Here is a 25,300-nt window from a genome sequence, read left to right on the forward strand (position 1 = left end):
AATACCGTATGATCGAAGCGGCGTCAAACGGGAACGACAATCGATAATAATTTTGGAGAGGTCAATCTCCTAGACTTTATAATAAAAATTGACATAAAACTTTTCAAAAATTAATAGTAAATAAAAGGTCTGGCAATAGTGCGTCGGGAGAGAGCAATATAGCTCCTAGAATAAAAACTTGGGAATGGAATAGGAAGTGTGAACCAAAAAAAAAACTTAAAACCTGAAAAACTTAGGAAAGGTAAACCTAAACTATATACTAGGATGTATTTCAAGAAAATATTTAACTTCTACAAGGTGGCCCAAAAATGTGTGAGTGGATCGGGATGATTTTTTTTAAATGGAACACTTACATAATCGTAAGATATGAGTAAATATATTTCGTCATATTTTAGTCATGTTTCATGGCTAATCTTGCTGTAGGTTTGCCTAATAATTTCATTCTTCTTTTTTTTAAATATATTTCGATAGTTTCGTAGATTTGGTAGGTAGGTTTGCTTTATATATTTATTGGTAATAAATGTTTAATCACCGTAATGTCTAGTAAACAAATTTACTAAAATGTAAGTTACACCAGTACGTCTGATAGTATTTTACTTAAAGGAAATCATTGGCCACTGTTATTAGGCGCATGTATTCAATGCAGAAAGTAGAATACAGAAATAAAACACTACAAAAATTAATAAACAATACTTTAATAATCGTATATATGAACAGGAAATATAATAGGACTAATACTATTATAAAAATCATCGTACATTTTGTAACAATCGCTAATTCGTTCAGGTGTTGCGTATTTCAAATCCGTCCACATTAACTTCAGTAATTTTACGCAAATAATAACCTAAAAGAAAATTTATATCTAAATGTGGGTTTACATGCATCCGTAATGCGTCGTTACGTTCCTCCAATCATATTGCATAGAATCCACGATGGACGGCGCATGACAGATGCACGGACGACACTTAGGCATATACATATAACTAAAATATACTCAGCCTAATCTCCAAAAAGTGAAGCCCAAATAGTGAAAGAGAAATATGGAATTCTGAATAAGTCTATTTCACCCTGATATTAATTTAACTGCGCATGCCTTACCTGAAGATTGTTCATCGACTTCAGACTTCATTGGTCGGTGTTTTTAAAGGGAAGTGGTTGACTGACATTTTTGTTTAAGAACAAATCTTTATTAAACCAACAAACTATTACAGTTTACAAAGGTTTCTCCTATAACTAAACAACGCATAAATAATTAACTAAATGTAAGGTACAAGTCTTTTAGTGCTAGTAAGATCTTGAATATCACAAATGGAGCATGTGAGCGAGCAATAGGACAACTAAGTTACTTATCATTAAAATATATATTTTTTTCTTATTCATTTAACTTAACCTTCAATTTTATTTATATTTTTATTATTTATAACACATTATCATGGAGTTGGAAAAATATCAAAAAATAGTTGGAAACAATAAACTAAACAAAATCACTCTCTTACGCGCACAAATAAAAAATAATTCAAACAGAACTAAAACAACAATCAATCGGAGTTTGGCGCAATCGCAGTTCAATCGATATCCGGGTGAAATAGACTTATGCAGTATTAATACGGAGCTGGGTTGTTGTCTTTCTCTTACGGCACAGAAACTGAACACGGGGTTAAATGGGGAACCCTGAGTATATTTTAGATATATGTATATGCACTTAGGTTATAAATAAATCTTAAATGATACCCCTCTACCTACTTAACTTTTAAATTCCGAAGTTTACAAGTAAGACTCAAATAATTAGGTTCCGAATGTATGTAAGACAATTGGATTAAACATGTTAAAAATGTAAATATAAAAAGTTAGATGATACATAAATGTATTTTCTTCTATAATTGGAATTTCAATAAAAAAAATAAGTAAAGAATAAAAAAAAATAAGTAAATATCTAGAAAAATAAAATTCCTAGCTTTGATCTAGATTTTCAAGTAGTCAGATCAGCGAGAGAAAGTATAATTTCACTAACGGATAATAATCAGCCACCTAATGTTTAATTATAATGGCAGACAACTGTCAATGTAATAATATACAGGATGGTTCGAATTGTATTCGGAAAACTTCGGCAGGATATTCTGATATACGGTAATCGCCAAACCAATTCCGATACACGTGATCAACTTTAAGTGACAAGCGATGGCGACAGCGCTGCCAGATTGTGATGCATTTATAGGATGAATCTTAATGGGGAAACAATATATTTATTATATAATTTTTTAGACACTTTTACCTTTTTTTATTTAATCTAGTAATTAATATTTTAGTAATTAATTGATTTATTTGTTTTATAACTTATTTTACTTACGTATTCGCAAAAACTAGTCCATTATGAAGATTATTAGCGCGATATTATGGGCTATTTATTTATTTATTGATGTACAACTTACAACACCACAACTGGTAATAACAAGTAAGAGGGTGCCATTAATGCACAAACTAATAATCACAGAATTTACTAAAAACTAACCTAGAAATAACTTTGAAAGTGGTATAATGTTCTTACCAATCAAACCAAACCTTTATTGTCACGTTCTCGTTGAAAATAGTTTATCAGAGAAGCTACAAGCTCATTGTTTCGACTGTTTAAATGCTTCGGCATATTTTCAACACACAATTTCAAGAAATGCAATACAAAAACTAGAATATTTAGTTCTTAAAGAACTGTTTGTACTTAAAAGTACAATTTATAAAAAAGAAGAATATGAAAATAGGCAAAAAACGAGAATTATTAGCAAAGATTCAACAACAAGACGATATTACACAAAATAATGACTGGCATTATGATAATTGGCAAATAATAAACGACAACGTTGCTGAACACGGCGCAATGTGACCAACATAGCGATAATAAAATTCGGTTTAAACTAATTTTTGTAGCTTTAATCTAAATAAAGTCGTATCTGTTAACAATAAGAAATTTTGCGAAAAATCTTTAAATTTGTTGTATAATTTAAGATACCGAGCAGCTCTTCATTTTACTTTATAGAGCAAATGATTGTTACAGATATTTTATTTAGATTAAAGCTGCAAAAATTAGTTTAAACAAAATTTTATTATCGCTATGTTGGTCACATTACGCCGTGTTCACCAATGTTGTCATTTATTATTTGACAATTTATATCACAATATTTGTGAACAATTCTCGTTTTATTGCCTATTTTCTTAGTCTTTCTTTTTTAAATTTTTGTATTGCATTTCTTGAAATTGGGTGTCGAAAATGTGTCGAAGCATTTAAACAGGCGAGATTGTAGCTTCCCTGATAAACAATTTGAATGAGAACGTGACAATAAAGGTCCTTTATTACCCTTGACTGCAGTCAGAGAAGTAAGTTTGATTAATAAGCACATTATACCACTTTCAAAGTTAGTTTTTATTAAATTCTGTGGTTATTAGTTTGTGTATTAAATAGCACCCTTTTACTTGTTATTAGCACTTATGGCGTTGTAAGATGTACATCAATAAATAAATAAATAAATAACCCATAATAACGCTTAGAATAATATTTATAATGGACTAGTTTTTGCCAATATGTAATAAGAAAATAACGCATAAAACAAATAAATCAATTAATTACTAAAATTAAAAATAAAACGTAAAACTCTTTTAAAAAGGTTTTTATAATAAATATTATTGTTTGTCAATTTTAAATTAAGATTCATCTCATAAATCCATCACAATCTGGCAGCGCTGTTGCCATCGCTTGTCACTCAACATTGATCACGTGCATCGGAAATTGTTTTGCCATTTGGTAATGGCAAAACAATTTTAACAACTACGAACTTTTTTCCTTATTTTTATCTTAGAAGTATCCCGAATACAATTCGAACCACCCTATAATATAGTCTCTGGTTGGACAGACAATATAACTTTAAAAATATATCCTACCATTCTACACTTACATTATTCGTTCTATCCTTCTCCATGGTACATTCTCCCAGATTCTTTATAGTGGATGAAACGGAGTTGATAAACGACGCATGAGTATCAATGAGCGATTTCAAATCGTGGGCTTTCTCAAACTCTAATTCATATTTAGACAATTCCTTGCTAAAAATGAACCCGCAAACGAAATGTTGCAAGTTGTTAAGGATATTTATCAAGTAAAACTTTAAGCGTATAAGTTTCGCGGTCGGCTTGTTCTGGTGGGAGATGGCCTTGTAGGTCTTTTGTGACTTCTTCATTGATTTATTTTTGGATTCCAAGTCTGGAAACAAAAAGAGCATCTACTTACTCGGCTTTTATGGCGGAAAATGTCATCGCAAATGTTCGTGCAGAAAATAGTAAAATATCACGAAGTTTAGTAGAATATACAGAAGTTTTAAAGAAAGATAAATTACAAAGGTCGGTCGTAAAATAAATAGTTGATAGTTTAAAAGTTATCTAAGTTTGAAATTAAACCGATCCGTAACAACATGTAAAAAACGTTACTAATAAGAGTAATAAAAATAAATACATCTCTATTTCAATTTTCCAAATGCCAATAAACAAGGTTTTATAAAGCTAAAAAAATGTGTCGCAGAATGCTATAAAAAAGTTCCTTTAACACTTAAATATAATGTATAGGCTTGGTGCATTCTCCGCCGGTGCTGCCACCGCCGGAGAACTCGTAAATAACCAATACATACAAATACACGGGTTTAAATGGCGAGTAAACGAAAAAATTAGTATACAATTAATTAATCTAAAAGTGTTAGAAAGTGTAATTTGTGAAAATTCTAAACAAAAAAATAAAAAGGTAAATATTTTGATATCTTCCTCTAACTTGCATTATAATTTATTATTCCGGTTAAAAAAATTAGATGATTTCAACTACGGTAGCGAGCATAGTTTTATCACCGGTTTTGCTAGTGGGGTATAATTATAAGAACAAACGACTTACCTGTAGGAAGTTCGTTCTGAATTATATGAGTATCCTCGTCCAAATAGATATACACCCGTAGTATCATTATCATACTTTATCGAGCACATTTTATTCCCAATTACGTAAAGAATGCATTTTTTATTAGCCATAGACCTTAGTCATCCGTACCCGACCGTCAGCCTTCTCATAACATTATTTTGCTTTTAAATCAAAAAAGAATTTCTTGGGAGGGCTAGTATCGGTAGGGTCGGGACGTTTGGACGAGGATACTCATATAATTCAGAACGAACTTCCTACAGGTAAGTCGTTTGTTCTTATAATTATATTTCGTATCCTCGTCCAAATAGATATACACCCGTAGATGTTGAAAGAAAAGAAATTCTTTTGTGGCAGTTTATATTTTGCTATTTTTTCCAACAGGTGATGTAAAATATACATAATCTTATGACGTGTAATTATTTGACATTTAACATTTGATTAATTTAATACAATTTATAGTAACATAACTATAAACGTATATTTAAATATAATATGTCAAACCCACAAAACAAAAATATATATAATCTACTCCTACATACATGTTATTATATTATATAACAAAATAGCAAAAAAAATTAATGTAATATAATATGCATCACATAATTATGATTCTAAATTAGTACAACACATAGTAGTAGTATAACACATACATATTATACTAAGGGTCGGCATTTTTGGTCTTGGGTGCCGGTTTTCATGTGTACGAAGAGTACGGTCAACACGCTTAGTAAAATAAGATGTACTGAATAAAGACAAAAGGCGAGTATTTTCCCAAGCGCATGGAATCTAACGTCAGATTAAGTAGTTAAGTAATAAATACTTCGTATTTTTGCTCACTCCGACTTAGTAGATTGCCATAACGACTCACTCCTATACATTATACATATTGTTTGAAATACTTTTGATTTTGATTTTGAAACATTTAATGTTTTTGTGTATCGGTTTTTATTTTTTATAAAAGCGCCACACAGTTCCTTTTATCTAATTTTTTGCTTTTTTTTTTAATTTGTATATTGATATTTTAAAAAAAAAGGTAAATAAACTATTTGAATTTGAATTATAAGTAATTAGAAAAATATAAAACATACTTATTAACATTAACACAATAAAGAGCAACTTACTAGAGCAGTTTATAATGACTGCACTTGCTTCCTGCATGTTTCTATAAAGTTATTTTTTTGTTTTCTGTTTTATTTTTTTTTTCCTTTATTCAGTGGACGAGTATAAATTGTTTGAAATACTTTTGATTTTGAGGTCCACCCTATGGTATTCTTTATTTGATCATTATTAAATCCCTTTCTGTAGGCCGCTGAAGACGTCGCGTATGTAATACTGTGAGTACTAAACAATTTTGTGTTGATCCAGCGACTTATAGACTGGGAACTTGCCACTTTGTGTTTTTTTTTTTTAAGATAATTCTCTTCTCCTCTTAATGATTCAGTTCTTTCTAGGTAAGCTTCTAAAGTGCTGGCAAACATAAATCTTAATAGAAGAGTCGTCTACTTCAGCTATATTTTTTAGTGTCTGAACTCTCTGGCCAGTTGCAAGAATTAGGAGAGTAGCAAGCTTTTTTGTGAGCAATTCTAATGAAAAATTTTCGAGTGGACACCATCTTTTTATAAATTTAAGGACAAGTCAAGGACAATCGACCATTTCCAGATTTTAGTAGTGATAAAAGGTGCAAATATTTTACACCTCCCATTTTATTAGTATATGATATTCTTGGTCTCAAAAACCTCTAGCGTTTAAATAATTACAATAGGTACCCTAACCCGATTTTGATGCATCAATAACCTAGTAAGTAAGACTCGAAGTAAGAGTATATTTAGAGGCATGAAATTTTGACCTGCACATTCTGTGTTTCTGAGCCACCAGCCGTAAACTTCAGAAAAAAAAAAACTTGTTGGCACAAAGAACGTGTTATAGTTTTCATTATTTTCCTCAAGGGCTTTGTATTTAGCTCATTTAAATCTCTTAGTATCTATAAAACCAGCTGTATTTATCTGCGGGACAAAAGAAATTAAAGTGCTTGTAAGTTGCAGAAGAAACCATCTTATAGTTAGTATGGATACATACCATCTATATTTTCTGGAAAATTTCAGCACTAACTTTTAATCTTACATTTCTTTGTGTCTGTAGGATACATTTCCATTAATTTTGTATTTAAAATAAAATCTAAGTATGAAATTTCTTGAGTAGACGTGAAGATACTTTTTTTTTTATTTATTTATTTATTATTCTTTTTTTTTATTTAATTTATATTTCCAGTAAATTCCGCTAAATGTTTGTCTAATAAAAGAACATCGTCAAGATAACAGTTGTTAATTACCGGTGTTCAGGGTGTTGAAAAACATATGCATAGTGCAAATTCCAAGAAAAAGAGCTTAATTTTTTTTTTTTTATTATTACTATTATTATTATTATTATTTATATTTTAAAAGTATAATTTAAATTCCAGTTTTCTGCAATGAGAGTTTCTGGATAACTATATTGTTTAGGTTAGTCTTAAATTTTAGGTTTAGGTCTACTAGTTTAGGACCTAAAAGGTATCGTAATCGTAACCATATTTATTATAACCTTTTAAATAACTTAAAACAAATTTGTTATGTGTTATTTTCAACCATTGGCTGTAAATAGTCAATTATACCAGCATATTTGTTTTGAGTTCTAACCTGAATTATTGTCTTCTCCAATGTATTCTGCCTTCTTTGGAATTCTTGTTTCCCCCTCGTTCTTTTTAAAATGACTCTTCTAGGAATTTTCCCCTTCTTATCTTCTCATTATTCTGTCTGTGGACCTTCACCTGGATCTCAAAGCACTCATATTTAAGTGTTTTGATTTCTGAGATGAGCCTGCTAGTATTTTCAAGATTCTTGGCTTCTTTGCATTTTTCACTAAAACTTTACTAAAAGCATATCATCGCTTATTTGGCCAATCGCCACGCTTTTAATTTTGCTATTCAAGTGTGAATTTAATAAAAAAAGAAAACCTTACAATGGTTCGTACAGTAGGATGCTCCTAACATAACGATTTCTCTAAATCTATCAGATTTTAAGGGCAACTGCAACCTGGCTATTTTCTTTGGAAAGTTTCACTAACCTTGTAATTTTTTGGTCTAGTGGTGACATTGTTTTCCTAAAAACGTGCTTTAGGTCTATCAAAAAATATATTTCTTACTTTCTGTTGGAGAAAACATGATTTGGACCTCCGGATTTAACCTCGGTCCTTAAAATATAGGTACTGCAATTGCTGGGGATGGGAAAATATTTTTAGACTGTCTTTCGTTTCTGTTACTAATTATAAGAAAGATAAGCATCCACCTAATTTCAAGTGTATCACGTATTTTAGGTCCTACTCCTACACAGATCTTTCTCTCTCTCGAATTTGAGTTAATTGATTTTTTTTTCTAGATTTGATTCCGAGGACGATTGGAATTAAATAAATATAAGTTTATTGTAAGCCATAATAATGTAAATACAATTTTTTAACCAATTTATGCTATATTGCAACCAAAAGATCTCTTAATTTATAATGTAATTATATAACATGTAACTCGCAGACAAATCCTAATATAAACTCACTATCAGAATCTGTACCTTTAATAAAAGGCAAAAAATTTTGTAAAGCGTTTAAAATATTTTATAAACTCAGCCTAAGCCTTGTATATAAGAATATATTTATAAACAAGCGCCTAAAGTACATTTGTGTAACTTCAGCAGTTCCCCGTCCCCATAGCGAGATGTTTAGTTTAAGCCTTGGTTTAAGAATCGATAGCGGTCACCTAGGTACTCATTTTTGTAAACAAATAGCTTTGGGATTTTTATTTTTTATTATTAAACAGATTCAGATTCGTTTTGACCTGTCTAAAAAAATAAAGTTCATTATTTTATCAAAAGTTATTAAAATTAATTTTAATTAAATTCATTATTTTATCAAAAGTTATTTCTAGGGCAAAAAACACTCTAGAAAAAGGTAAACAAACAACAATGTTGCGTCACCTTGCCTTGTAGAAAAGCACTCCGTTCGGCGTTTTGTGGCCGGGTATAACATAATATATAGTTACCTGTTTGAGTACAAGCTTTTATTTAATCAAAACTGCAAAGCAGATTTTTCAAATACATACAAGTCACAGAATAAAGGATCTGATATCTAGATCATTTTAATAGTTTTCTGAGACATACTAGCGTGCATAAGTCAAGGACTATGTTGGGTTACAATGTGTATATGAGCATATGTTTACATCCAAAAGGTGGATTAACCCAAGCTAGTAAATATTAGACAAAATCATAATACTTGTCTTACCATTTTCCAATTCCAGCCGGAAAATACAGATCATGTTAATGTGACCCACGTGTATATAATTATATCCACAGGGTGGATTAGCCCAAGCTAGTAAATTGACTAAAGTAAATCTACTTCTACTCTTCTATCTCTAAAAATATATAATTACTTACTTATTACGCCCCCTGTTGGCAAAAAATAGCTTTAACAGTTATAGCTATTACCTGCAATTTGAGACTTAACAGTTATGTCTCTTTTTATACTTGGCTTTAACATTTATAGCCAGTAACTACGAAAGTATTTAGAACTCACTTTCGTTCTCATCACTAGTACTACTGTACACTCTTATACGCCGTTTTCGATCCAAAAAATCCAATTTTTTCAAGAGATGTCTTCTTTCCCTTTCCAGCCTTTCACTTTCATCACCACTAGCACTTAAGGTACGTTTCCTGTTACTATATTTCGGCATTTTTATTTTCACTTCTAACTATACTGTTTACTCGACAAAGCACAATAATGTTATGAGAAGGCTGACGGTCGGGTACGGATGACTAAGGTCTATGGCTAACAAAAAATGCATTCTTTACGTAATTGGGAATAAAATGTGCTCGATAAAGTATGATAATGATACTACGGGTGTATATCTATTTGGACGAGGATACGAAATATAATTGGAGCTATTTCGGCTATAACGAAATTTTTTGAAGGTACATAATTATAATTTTAGAAGATGTTCATAAAACATTTAGTTGATTAAAAAAGTATACCATTAATATTGCAAATTATATTTCGTATCCTCGTCCAAATAGATATACACCCGTAGTATCATTATCATACTTTATCGAGCACATTTTATTCCCAATTACGTAAAGAATGCATTTTTTGTTAGCCATAGGCCTTAGTCATCCGTACCAGATCGTCAGCCTTCTCATAACATTATTGTGCTTTGTCGAGTAAACAGTATAGTTAGAAGTGAAAATAAAAATGCCGAAATATAGTAAAAGGAAACGTACCTTAAATGCTAGTGGTGATGAAAGTGAAAGGCTGGAAAGGGAAAGAAGACATCTCTTGAGAAAATTGGATTTTTTGGATCGAAAACGTCGTATAAGAGTGTACAGTAGTACTAGTGATGAGAAAGAAAGAAGAAGTCTAAATACTTTTGTAGATACTGGCTATAAATGTTAAAGCCAAATATAAAAAGAGACATAACTGTTAAGTCTCAAATTGCATGTAATAGCTATAACTGTTAAAGCTATTTTTTGTCAACAGGGAGCGTAACAAGTAAGTAATTATATATTTTTAGAGATAGAAGAGGTAGTAGATTTACTTTAGTTAATTTACTAGCTTGGGTTAATCCACCATCCATATAATTATATACACGTGGGTCACATTAACATGATCTGTATTTTCCGGCTGGAATTGGAAAATGGTGATACAAGTATTATGATTCTGTCTAATATTTACTAGCTTGGGTTAATCCACCTTGTGGATGTAAACATATACTCATTGTAACCCAGCATAGTCCTTCACTTATGCACGCTAGTATGTCTCAGAAAACGATTAAAATGATCTAGATATCGGATCCTTTATTCTGTGGCTGTATTTGAAAAATCTGCTTTGCAGTTTTGATTTAATAAAAGCTTGTATTCAAAGAGGTAACTATATATTATGCTATACCCGGCCACAAGACACCGAACGGAGTGTTTTTCTACAGCGGCAAGGTGACGCAACATTGTTGTTTGTTTACCATTTGCTAGAGTGTTTTTTGCTCACTTTTGATAAAATAATGAACTTTATTTTTTTAGACAGGTCAAAACGAATCTGAATCTGTTTAATAATAAAAACCCCAAAGCTATTTGTTTACAAAAATGAGTAGGTGACTAAAATTCAAAGTAAAGACCGCTATCGATTCTTAAACCAAGGCTTAAACTAAACATCTTGCTATGGGGACGGGAACTGCTGAAGTTACACAAATGACCTTAAGCCCTTGTTTATATATTCTTATATACAAGGCTTAGCCTGAGTTTATAAAATATTTTATTAAAAAATATTTTAAACGCTTTCCAAAAATGTTTTTTTTTGTTTTGTCTTTTATTAAAGGTACAGATTCAGATAGTGAGTTTATATTAAGATTTGTCTTAGAATTACATGTTATATAATTACATTACAAAGTAAGAGATCTTTTGGTTGCAATATAGCATAAATTGGTTAAAAAATTGTATTTACATTATTATGGCTTACAATAAACTTATATTTATTTAATTCCAATCGTCCTCAGAATCAAATCTAGAAAAAATCAATTAATTCAAATTCGAGAGAGATAAAGATCTGTGTAGCAGTAGGACCTAAAATATGTGACACACTTGAAATTAGGTGGAGGCTTATCTTTCTTAAAATTACTAACAGAAACGAAAGACAGTCTAAAATATTTTTCCCATCCCCAGCAATTACAGTATATTTTAAGGACCGAGGTTAAATCCGGAGGTCCAAATCATGTTTTCTTCAACAGAAAGTAAGAAATATATTTTTTGATAGACCTACAGCACGTTTTTAGGTAAAACAATGTCACCACTAGACCAAACAATTACAAGGTTAGTGGAACTTTCCAAAGAAAATAACCAAGGTTGCAGTTGCCCTTAAAATCTGATAGATTTAGGGAAATCGTTATGTTAGGAGAATCCTACTGTACGAACCATTGTAAGGTTTTCTTTTTTTATTAAATTCACACTTGAATAGCAAAATTAAAAGCGTGGCGATTGGCCAAATAAGCGATGATTTGCTTTTTAGTAAAGTTTTAGTGAAAAATGCAAAGAAGCCAAGATACTTGAAAATACTAGGCTCATCTCAGAAATCAAAACACTTAAAAATGAGTGCTTTGAGATCCAGGTGAAGGTCCACAGACAGAATAATGAGAAGATAAGAAGGGGAAAATTCCTAGAAGATTCATTTTAAAAAGAACGAGGGGGGAACAAGAATTCCAAAAAAGGCAGAATGTATTGGAGGAGACAATAATTCAGGTTAGAACTCAAAACAAATATGCTGGTATAATTGACTATTTACAGCCAATGGTTGAAAATAACACATAACAAACTTGTTTTAAGTTATTTAAAAGGTTATAATAAATATGGTTGCGATTACGATACCTTTTAGGTCCTAAACTAGTAGACCTAAACCTAAAATTTTAGACTAACCTAAACAATATAGTTATCCAGAAACTCTCATTGCAGAAAACTGCAATTTAAATTATACTTTTAAAATATAAATAATAATAATAATAGTAAAAAAAAAAAAAAATTATCTCTCTTTTTCTTGGAATTTGCACTATGCATACGTTTTTCAACCCCCTGAATACCGGTAATTGTTTAATAACTGTAATTAACAACTGTTTAAGGGAAAATGTTTTTTGTTTGTGACTAAACTATCTTGACGATGTTCTTTTATTAGACAAACATTTAGCGGAATGTACTGGAAATATAAATTAAATAAAAGAAAAAAATAAATAAGTAAATAAATAAATAAAAAAAATAGTATCTTCACGTCTACTCAAGAAATTTCATACTTTTTCTTTCTTTTCACAGATTTTATCTTAAATACAAAATTAATGAAAATGTATCCTACAGACACAAAGAAATGTAAGATTAAAAAGTTAGTGCTGAAATTTTCCAGAAAATATAGATAGTATGTATCCATACTAACTATAAGATGGTTTGTTCGCAACTTACAAGCACTTTATTTTCTTTTAATCCCACAGATAAATACACCTGGTTTTATAGATACTAAGAGATTTGAATGAGCTAAATACAAAGCCCTTAAGGAAAATAATAAAAATTATAATGCGGTTCTTTGTGCCAACAAGTTTTTTTTTTTCTGAAGTTTACGGCTGGTGGCTCAAAAACACAGAATATGCAGGTCAAAATTTCATACCTCCTAAATATACTCTTACTTACTAGGTTATTGATGCATCAAAATCGGGTTAGGGTACCTATTGTAATTATTTAAACGCTAGAGGTTTTTGAGACCAAGAATATCATAATATACTAATAGAATGGGAGGTGTAAAATATTTGCACTTTAATTTTATCACTACTAAAATGTGGAAATGGTCGATTGTCCTTGACTTCATGATTTCTGTCTTGAATTTATAAAAAGATGGTGTCCACTCGAATTTTTCATTAGAATTGCTCACAAAAAAGCTTGCTACTCTCCTAATTCTTGCAACTGGACAGAGAATTCAGACACTAAAAAATATAGCTAAAGTAGACGACTCTTCTATTAAGGTTTATGTTTGCCAGCACTTTAGAAGCTTACCTAAAAAGAACTGAATCATTAAGAGGGGAACAGAATTATCTTTTTCTTACTCATAAAAAAACCACAAAGTGGCAAGTTCCCAGTCTATAAGTCGCTGGATAAAGGAGGTGTTAAACGAAAGTGAAATCAACACAAAATTGTTTAGTACTCATAGTATTACATACGCGACGTCTTCAGCGGCCTACAGAAAGGGATTTAATATTGATCAAATAAAGAATACCATAGTGTGGACATCAACATCAAAAGTATTTCAAAAAATTAATCGTCCACTGAATAAAAGAAAAAAAAAATAACTTTATAAAAACAGGCAGGAAGTAAGTGCAGCCATTATAAGCTGCTCTAGTAAGTTGCCCTTTATTCTGTTAATGCAATAAATACTATAATGTTAATGTAAATACTTATATTCATATTCAAATTCAAATAGTTTATTTACCTTTTTTTATATATTAATATACAAATTAAACAAAGCAAAAATTAGGTAAAAGGGACTGTGTCGCGATTATAAAAAAAAAAAAAAGAAAAAAAACGATACACAAAAACATTAAATGTTTTGGTTTGGTATTAGTATAACACAAAAACATTAAATGTTTTTGTGTTATACTAATACCCCGCTGGCAAGCGAACCTTTAGGTCGGCGTTTACATGTATAGGAGTGAGTCGTTATGGCAATCTACTAAGTCGGAGTGAGCAAAAATACGAAGTATTTATTACATAACTACTTAATCTGACACTAGATTCCATGCGCTTGGGAAAATACTCGCCTTTCAGTATATCTTATTTTACTAAGCGTGGTTGACCGTACTCTTCGTACACATGAAAACCGGCGCCCAAGACCAAAAATACCGACCCTTAGTATAATATGTATGTGTTATACTACTACTATGTGTTTGGTTTGGTTATACTAATTTAGAATCATAATTATGTGATGCATATTATATTACATTAATTTTTTGTTGCTATTTTGCTATATATTATAATAACATGTATGTAGGAGTAGATTATATATATTTTTGTTTTGTGGGTTTGACATATTATATTTAAATATACGTTTATAGTTATGTTATACGATTATGTATATTTTACATCACCTGTTTTAAAAAATAGCAAAATATAAACTGTCACAAAAGAATTTCTTTTCTTTCAACATCTACGGGTGTATATCTATTCTCATCACTAGTACTACTGTACACTCTTATACGACGTTTTCGATCCAAAAAATCCAATTTTCTCAAGAGATGTCTTCTTTCCCTTTCCAGCCTTTCACTTTCATCACCACTAGCATTTAAGGTACGTTTCCTTTTACTATATTTCGGCATTTTTATTTTCACTTCTAACTATACTGTTTACTCGACAAAGCACAATAATGTTATGAGAAGGCTGACGATCTGGTACGGATGACTAAGGCCTATGGCTAACAAAAAATGCATTCTTTACGTAATTGGGAATAAAATGTGCTCGATAAAGTATGATAATGATACTACGGGTGTATATCTATTTGGACGAGGATACTCATATAGGTAATTCAGAACGAACTTCCTACAGGTAAGTCGTTTGTTCTTATAATTATATTTCATCCTCTCATAGTATGTCTTTTTAATATTTTGATTATGTAACGAGCACTTTGTTTAACATTTTTTTAGTCAATTTTATTAACATTTGAAATTGTCACAACACAATAAGACGCCTAGTTCGAATTATTTTTCACTTATTTTTTACTATCCGAAACAGCGCTACATTACACAAACCTAGCACCTGAGTGTGTTATAGTCTAATAACTGCACTAGCAAAAAACTAAAATACTTAAATATTATTTATATATTTTATATGAAACGTAAATTGTGCATGTGGTTCCTTCAAATGAACGAATCGTAGGAGTCGATTCAAAATGAGAAATTGAATCTTGTGATTCGATTCACTAAAAAGAATCGTAATGCCCTTCACTAAACTAGACCACAATCCATACAAAATTTAAAAAAGGTGTCCATTAGTCGAGAGAGACGTGGTTTATAAATCCAAAGAGACGTGGTTTATAAATCCAAAGAGACGTGGTTTATAAATCCAAAGAGACGTGGTTCAAAAAAGATAGCTAACAACACTTAAAAGAGTGTTGTTTATGGTGTGTCTTTAATTGTATTTTTGTCTGATGATGCTGGAGCTTTAAAAAAGCCTCGATATTGACGCGCTCTCTAAACCAATACCTCTCTTTCTCTCTCTCTCTCTCTCTCTCTCTCTCTCTCTCTCTCTCTCTCTGATGATGCTGGTATGAGCGAAATAGCTGTCACAATTTAACTTTTTAGTAATAAATGTTGAGCCTAATACTTTCCTTCTTTTGGATTCACAATCAATATTTAACTCCAGCCAGAGAATATACGAAAGAGAGCACAGAAAAAATGATGCAAAAAAACCGAGGGGTGTCTCACTTCAGCAAAAAATGTACATGTACTGCCAAAATATCATTCTATTTCCAAGCGACTGCCAATGACTGCGTAGAAGACTGCCTATGACTGCCATGTAATTATTATAGGCGACTGCCATAAGACTGCCAATGACTGCCAACGACTGCCAAGAAAATGTACATGTAATTCCAACAGTGAGACACCCCTCGAAAAAAACAATCCAACTATATAAATACACTGTGTCAATTTTAAAACTTCTCACCCTTAATATTTTTCTTGAAGTTAAAATTATGAAAAATCGGAAAGACACGTCAATTTTATTTGTGAGGGTTGAAGAAAGACACGTCAATTTTATTTGTGAAGGTTGAGGACACTTTAAATGAATATTTTTAGCCTTTTTCTTTCAACTCTCTAGAAGGGGGAGATGTCACCCTTACAATCTTAAATGGGAATGGCGGTCAAGTGGCACATCGTTTTAAAGGGCGTTTAATTCTCTTTTGATTGGTATCCTACTTTGTTGCGTTTTTTCCAGAGGTTTCCGAATAATCGTATTTCAAAGTTGCAGAAACAACTAATTCTGTCTGCATTGAGATTTTGGTTTTCGGGCTAGTGTTTACACAAAAATGATTTCAATGGACCTCCTTGTAGTACAAATGATTGGAATATTAGGTTACACCACTTACGCCCTATCTGATAAGTTGTTCAAAATGTTGTCCATTTTCCTGTAAACAATAATAGAGTCTGTTTTCAAACTCATCCCTAACATTTCGGTAAACTTCACCGGGAATTGACCGGCATTTTGCTGTAATTCGCCTTTTAAGATCATCGATATCAGGAGGTTGTGTTTTATAAACATTGGATTTAAGATGTCCCCAAAGAAAGAAGTCTAAGTGTTAAATCTTATAGGCCGTTCAAAAAGTGATCTTGGAGGCCGTTCAATTGGTCCACTTCAGCCAATGTACCCGAAAATCTCTCGTTTAACCACTGTCGGACCGGAAGAAAATGAGGTGGAGCACCGTCCTTCTGGAATGTTAACAAATCCTGCTGTAAAACTGGATTACCCTCTGCATCAATTTGAGTTTCTAGCTCTGGGGTGATAAAAGGATCAATAAATAGTCTCTTGAAGCATATTAAGATACAGGTCACCTGTCAAGTTTCCTTCAATAAATAAAGGAACAATTTATTCAAGCATTTCCAAAAACACAAGCCCAAACATTAACTTTTTGGGGATATTGTGTATGTCCTTCTCAAAAAATATGAGGATTTGAGAAAAATAATAAATAATTTGGGAAAAGAAACGTTAATGGTTGTGATGTTTTCTGTTTATTAGTATTTCAACCTCCCTAGAAAAATGTAATGGCTACGTCCATATTACCACCTAATCTTCTAATAATTTGTACTACAAGGAGACCCATTGCAATAATATTTGTGTGAACACCAGCCTGAAAACCAAAATCTCAATGCAGGCATATTTAATTATTGTTTCTGCAACTTTCGAACGCGATTATTCGGAAACCTCTGAACAAAAAGCAACAAAGTAGGATACCACTGAAAAGATAATTAAAGGCCCTTTAAAACGATGTGCCACTTGACCACCATTCCCATTTAAGATTGTAAGGGTGACATCTACCCCTCCTAGGAGGTTGAAAGAAAAAGGCTAAAAATATTAATTTACAGTGTCCCCGTTACAAATAAAAATGACGTGTCTTTCCGATTTTTCATATTTTTAACCTCAAGAAAGATATTAAGGGTGGGAAGTTTTAAAATTGACACAGTGTATAAATCAACAATACAATACCTCATTGGTACCTACCTGAAAATACCAAATGATTTAATGTGTGCAATGCCCATTTCAATTTCAACAAAAACCTAAATATATTCTGATATAATTCGATCTGTTCTTGTTTTATGATAATATTTAATGGCCATTGTATATCATAATGAATATTTATTAGGCTGCAGACAGACAAAGAATCCGTGCACAAAGATCTTCCATCTTTCACTTGCACGGAACATTTTTCATAGAACTCGGGATATATATCCATAAAAATATACTGCAGATGGGACGTAAGCCAAATATCGTTGGCCCAGTTTTTGTCCGACGACTCAGTCTAAAATAAAATCGAAAAAGATAAGATTTTCAAACCTAAAAAGTATAATTATACAGGGTATTCCAATATTCCGTGAACATAGAACTACTGCGTATTTTTGGAATCAAAATAAGTTCATTGGATACAATTTACCTCTATACAGAGTGCTACAAATTCGAGGTATCAGTATTGGTAACTTGGTAACCGTAATAGCACAGATTATACAGATTATAAACTTTGTTTTTTCTTTACTGTTTTTCGTGGTTCCAATTTTCGGAATCGGGCACTAGTTAGGTTACTAGTTTGCGCACATAGCACGCCCACTTATGGCCTCTAAAATTGTGCACAGCGCCTGACCGGCATGGTTATTAGAGAGATATCGGAAAACCGAATAGCGTCTTGTAGTATTTACGCGTACCTTGTCATGGTTACGATATGCGCGAGTCAATTTTTAACGCAACACCAGCTAAAAACGTTACCGTCTAACGTAATTTGCGGATCAATTACACCAAGCGCCATTTCTAAATAACGTTTAAAAATTGCTTAAATGGGCATGTGCGGGTATTTGACAACCGGGGCCGACCGGCGAGATCTTTTATTTTAGGTTATGTTTGAATTGTTTTGAATTATTACTTTAGTTTTATTAGGTAATTTGATATTTAAGTAGCTGGGATTAGTTTTAATTAAATAAATATGGCCCAAAATATGGATTCCACCTTCCAGCTTTCCAATATTAAAGAACCTATAAAGAGGCTTAGGTTTACAGCAGATGACCTTCTAGTCCTTCTAAGAGAATTTGTTGCTTGTTGCCCTAAACCCACAATAAAGCACTGGAAATAAAGCACTACAATAAAGCACTGGAAATAAGCACTTTAGCCCATTACTTTTAAAATACCTAGTAAACAAAACAATTTCAAAGTTTTAAATTCAAAGTTAGGTTAAGTTTAAATAGCGAACGCGACGGGAACAGAATTCTTTCCGATCCGATAACTATAAATGAAGAGAGTACGTAAAGGAAATAACACCTGGCCTTATTAACGTCCATGCACGCTATTCGATAGCGATATCTCTCTATTACGCTGTTTATTGTTATTTTACGCGAGTTTATTTTTGCGCACAGGAAATTTTACTCGTTTGCACATCGTCATAAAAAACAATTTCCGTACCACGAATTAGGGATAAGATTTTTATCTGTATATATATAGTATACCTAATCTGTGGTAATAGATAAGAATATGGTTAATTTGGGATGTTCACCAAGATGCCATCAAAAAAGTTTTAAAAATTTCAAAAATTGCTGAGTTTTTTGGAAAAAAAAAGAATTTTTTTGAAAATCAATTTTATTTTTTCCTGTCGTTACTTTTTAGAAAACCAAAAAAACTAATTGCGCATTCTCATAACTACTTTATTAGGGCTATCTGATAGTAATTTTAGATTTTCAAATTAGCTGATAATTTGTGAGATACAGAGGCCAACTTAATTTTACTTGACGTCATTTTGTAAAAGTAAAAACAATACATCTCTTGATTTTTGCGAAAGTCAAATGTTAAAGCAATTAGCAAAACATAGACACCCAAAATCCCATTCAAATCGGAAAACCTGTTTTAAAAATATCTGAAAAAATTTATTTATTTTTTAAAGTTTCATGCCCTCTAACGGACAAACGAAGCACTTTTGTATTGAGCTAAATTGTATCCAATGAATTAATTTTGATTCCAAAAGTACGTAATAGTTCTAGGCCCACAGAATATTTGGAACCCCTGTATATAAAATATCTTGAAAATATATGGAGTACAATGCAGAGATCTGTTGTAATTTATAAATATTTAAAAACTAATATTAAAATCAAAGCTAAATTAGTTATTCAAATTTATCAATAAAAAATATTTAGAAGACATGGATTGAATGAACCATTGTAATAATCATAGCTAATAAAAAAATAAGTATATAAAACGGTCGAAAAAAAAACGTCGTCAGAGATAGCTTGAAATTAGATTGTTTAAAAAAAATTGAATAACTCCTAGGTATTTTTTTATTTACAAGTAAACAAATAGTTAAATCTCTGTCAATTATCACAATAAGACAGAGTAACTATAAAAGATAACAATTTCCAACAATTCCTTAAATAACTTTCCATTCTTAAAGATTCATTCTTTTTAATAACTTAAAACTATAATTCATCCATAAATCAATGCATAAGGTAGTTAAATAAAAATAGAATAAAAATTTAATACCCTCACCGGCAAAAAAAACGGCCACTAAAAACTACTGCCACTTTCAAAGTTGGATTTCTCACTCTCTCATTAGATTTTGATGATTTTTTTTAAATTGTAAATTATTTTCTTCTTAACGGATGCTCTGTCAGAAATTTTTGATTCCGAATTTATTTTGAGCATATACAGGGCACAACAATAAGACGAAGTTTTTTGCCCGAACATTGTAACACCCTGTAGGGCGCAGCAGCTGTAGTAGCTATTGCTAAATCAAATCACATTGTAGCCTTATCTTTTGTGAGCATTTTGTTTTTTTAATAAAGACATTATCTCTGTTTGTATTGGAGATACGCTTCTTTAAAACGAACGTCTCGGAAAAATGCTTTGCAGGCAAAACCGCGATTCATCCGTGAAAAGGACTTTAGTCCATTGTTCAATATCCCAATTCAGATGTAAACGCGCAAACTGAAAACGTACTCGACGATGTCTTGGAAGTAGCTGGTGTCCTGTGGCAGGCCTCCTTGCAGACAAGCTGTTTTCTTTTAGTCTTCGTCGGACTGTTCTCTCACTGACTTGAGTTCTACGCACGGCTTGTAGCAGATGTTGATTCTGAAATGCTGCAATTCCACGATTTCGTAAAGTATTCAAGACAATAAAGCGGTCGTCAATTGCATTTGCTTTCCGTTTTCTTCCGGAACCCACTCGCCTGGTAAAATTTTCCGTTTCCATATACCGATTCCAGGCATTCTGGACTGTTGCTCGTGGTATACCCAGGATATCGGACACATAACGTTGACTTCGGCCATCCTCAATTAAAGCTTCAATACGAGCAACATCCGTCACATATAACGACATTTTTTTAATTTGACAATGCCTTGATAAAACTTTCTGCCTGCGAAGCATTTTTCCGAGACGTTTCGTTTTAAATATACTACAAGAAACAATAATATACTACAAATAAAAACAGAGATAATGTCGTGATTAAAAAAACAAAATGCTCACAAAAGATGAGGCTACAGTATGATTTGATTTGGAAATAGCTACTACAGCTGCTGCACCCTACAGGGTGATACAAAGTTCGAGCAAAAAACTTCGTCTTATTGTTGTGCCCTGTATATGCTCAAAATAAATTTGGAATAAAAAGTTCTGACGTAGCATCCGTTAAGAAGGAATTAATTTATATTTAAAAAAAATCATCAAAATCTAATGAGTGGTTCGCGAGAAATACAACTTTGAAATTAAAACTAGTTTTTAGTGGCCTTTTTTTTGCCGGTGAGTTCAGTTTTGAATAAACATATTTATAGAACTTCTGATATTCACTATATTCTCTTACCTTTTCGAAAAGTCTTCTATAAAATGGAAAGATTAGATCATCAAAAAATAAATAGGCATGTTTCAAAAACTCAAACTGCTTTTCCAAAAGATGATCCTCAATCAAGAGATTTTTAACCATCAAACCAGATATTGTAAACCTTTCATCAATAATATTTGACAAAACATTTTCAAAAATGTTGGTACCAGGGTACAAAGTTGTTGTTAAATTTGAAATTCTACAAAACTGGATACAATTAAGATATTGTAGGGTATCAAATATCCATATTTACCTTTGGTATAACCCGCCTTTATCACAATGTCGTTCTTGTTTATCTTGTGTAAAAAACTTAGAGAAAGCCGCCATAAGGAATCCATCTTCAACATCAACTAAATTTTCTAATTTCTCCATATCTGGATTGTGTCTATCCTGGTTGTTACTGAACGGATTTATGTATTGATGTTCTTTGAATATTTCTGTGTCCATGTTAGTATTTGAATGATCTAGACTTCTACATTCATCTTTTGTCTTATTGTAAAACTTATGAAGTCTATCAAATATCTCGTTAATATATTCCTCATATATTGTCTCTAAAATGCATTTTTTACTCATTTTTGAATAGGAATGATATATTAATAATAAACTATGAAAGAATAAATTCATAATAAAATTTCTTCTTTAGAAATATAGGATATAAACATAAGACCAATGGTATAACATTGATTATATTAACATTGTGTTATTTGCAATAATTTTCTAGCATTCATTTTGACAGAAATATTTCATAAATCAAGACAGGTTGTATAATAACTGCTTTGTTCGGGTTCTTGTTATTACCGATTCTGAACCGTCCTAGAACACTGCAGCGCATGCGCAAATGAAATAATGTCTTCATATTTCCTTCTGCGCATACATATCACAGTTCAGAATCGGTAATAAGAGAAACCCGAATTAAGCCATTATGTGTCTTTAACCACAAGGGAAATTATTTTATTTCTTAATACATTTAAAATTAATAACTAAATTTTTAGTTAGTAAAATTCTAAATTTGGTAGATATATGAATGACTGAATGAATGTGGGGTTAATAAAAGATGGAATTATTGTATCAATACAAAATTTTAAAAATAATCAAACTAATCTTGAAACTGAAGAATAGAAATACATTAGTATAGATAATATATCTATATATGTATAGATAATTTCTGATTTTGTAATTAATAAACAATCATACCTGAAAAATCACCTATTATATCATATTTTCCTAGGAGTCTTAAGAAGTTAATATTTTCTCCCATTTTCAAAACTTTTTCAAAAAATACTTTCAAAAAAGCATTATTTTTGAATGAAGGTTCAATATTTTCTTTGACAGCAAATCCTAAATGCGCATTTCCTACAGACATACTTCTAAAAATAAAATGTATCATACAATGGTATCAAAAGGCTGTTGATCAAGTTGCTTTGCAATATGATATATCAGATTTTTTGAATTGTCAAAGTCTAAGCCTGCTTGACCTGCCTTTTAATAATATAAACATGAAATTCAGATTAAAATATACATTCCTATGACAAGAATACTAAACGAACTTTTTATTAATCCAATATTACAGTCACATAACTTACTTCTCTATAACAAATTCAGCTGTATGATCAGACAGGTCGTCTCTGATAAACCAAGCTTCCACCAATTCTAAATAGTAGCGTATACTTTCTAAAAACATTGAAATTTTCAAATCCTGTTCCAATTTATTTGTTGCAAAATGAAAGGTTTCATGTAATCTCACAATTAAAGTAGTGGCACATCTTAAAGGTGTATGCAAGTTAGGATTCAGAATAACTTGCTCATGAATCTGTTTCAGAATAATTAGAGGTTCAAAAACGTTACTTAATTGTCCAGCAAATTTCAACAGTGTATAAGTTGTTTCTAAAAGAATAAAATAGATAATTTATAAAAATATCCAATAAAAAGTATTTTTTGACATTAAATTATATTTATATGAAAAATATCAATCTAAATCATAGGTAGGTGGGAATATAAAGTATATTCACCTTGCAGTCTAACTTCATTTTCAATATCACACAATTTTATGTATATGGGTTCCATAACACTATTTATACATTTGTTGTAACTCTGATAAGTTCTTGAAATAATATTACTATTTCCATACAAATCTAGTGAGAGTAAGTTTTTAAATTCTTGAAAATATCTTAAGAGATCAATATATTGTACGAATTCATTCATAAAATTACAGAAGGCATACTAAAAAGAATCTACTATTAATTTTTAAAAATAAATAGTTTTATTGCAACCTTACTGATCGAACACTAGGTAATGTAATACTAGACCTTGGTTGTATATTATTTCCATGAAGTTCTATTGTAGTGGAAGTATGAGGGCACCAAAACTGCCACAATATTTCTCTTATTACCTTATATTCGGTTGTAAATGATGGTCTGTTTAAATCAACTAATCCATGCACTTGATCTACCAAATATTTTTCCCTAAAATTAAAAACTTATAACATGTAAAGTATAATAGGTAAGAATATCATTCTAAATAAATACATGATTATTAATAATCTAACAAATAAATATGTTGATAATAATTCTGAAATGGAATTCTAATTCTAATTCCTAATTTACCATAAAATTCCTATATTTGCTTCTCTCCACTCACTTTCAGGTTTGATAAAAAATTTATCTCCACAGTACCAAGTATGTTGAATTGTATTTAATAATTCTTCTCTATTAGCTTTATAATCCATCACATAAAAATTGTTACTGCTGCGAATTTGTACTGGAAGCATAGACTTTGATGAACCAACATTTACTGCTTCTTTATTGTCACTATCATCAAAACTAGCATAGGAATCCTCATCCTAAAATCCTATTTCAATGAGTTCACATTTTTTCTATGAATTTTAAAACAATATTAAAAATCTTTGATACTAACACTCTCATCAAAATTTGGGTTCCATTTATCAATACCTTCGTTCAAATATTCCACCCAATTAACTTCTTCAATAAGCTCAATCTTCTGTGGAAGTTCCATTTCTGGATTTTCCAGAAAATGTTTTGTTGGAGCCTCCGACAGACACAACAAGAATTTTATAACGTTTAGCCTATTCATACTGTCAGATTTAGGCAATGAATCAGGCAAGTAAAGCTTATAAGCTGCTTGTAATGCTTCAGCTTGTCGAAAAAATCCATGAAAGCGAAACTTCTCTGCCATACCCGATATGTTTTGATCTATATCACGTTTACTTGAGAAATACATTGTATCAGACTTTTTCAGCTTTGTAATAAAATATTCATATATGTGATGGAATGGGTCTGTTGTTTCCTAAAAACAAAAAGTTATAATTAACTGATCTCACTCTGAAAGTTCATCAATTTATATCCAGTAAATAACACACTTTAATTTATTAATTGACAACTTAAGGACTACAAACATAATACATAATATATTTTACATACAATTTAAAAAGTATTTTCACCATAAACAATTAATTGATTAGGTTAACTTACCTCAAATCCAGATAGAACGGTAATTAATTCCTTCACAGAAGATACAATTTGATCAGAGAGTACTCTGGACATTTCTATTACCTCACTTTTAAAGTTACACCATAAAAAAAGGCAAATAAGCTTGTTATAGAATTTATTATTAAAAATTTTAAATTTACCCTCTCTGTCAATCGAAGTAAACAGCTGCTCGTTAGCTTGTTGTATATTTGAACTAAAAAAAATAGACTACTCC

At 31.1% G+C, this 25,300-nt stretch overlaps 1 protein-coding gene across 1 annotated transcript; it reads right to left on the reverse strand.

Moving 5' to 3' along the window:
• Nucleotides 1-679: 679 nt before the first annotated feature.
• Nucleotides 680-25,300, reverse strand: LOC115876617 (gamma-tubulin complex component 5-like). The gene is made up of 12 exons (XM_030892457.1): nucleotides 25,069-25,300; nucleotides 24,494-24,883; nucleotides 24,184-24,419; nucleotides 23,856-24,042; nucleotides 23,590-23,800; nucleotides 23,164-23,464; nucleotides 22,775-22,947; nucleotides 21,834-22,131; nucleotides 21,563-21,779; nucleotides 17,740-18,037; nucleotides 3,942-4,246; nucleotides 680-844 (listed from the first exon to the last, which is right to left on the reverse strand). The coding sequence occupies exons 1-12, from the start codon at nucleotides 25,138-25,140 to the stop codon at nucleotides 695-697; spliced, it is 2,838 nt and encodes a 945-aa protein (XP_030748317.1). The 5' UTR covers nucleotides 25,141-25,300; the 3' UTR covers nucleotides 680-694.

Source organism: Sitophilus oryzae, unplaced genomic scaffold (assembly GCF_002938485.1).
Source record: "Sitophilus oryzae breed Bouriz unplaced genomic scaffold, Soryzae_2.0 scaffold_1059_pilon_pilon, whole genome shotgun sequence".
Classification (NCBI taxonomy): Eukaryota; Metazoa; Arthropoda; class Insecta; order Coleoptera; family Curculionidae; genus Sitophilus; species Sitophilus oryzae.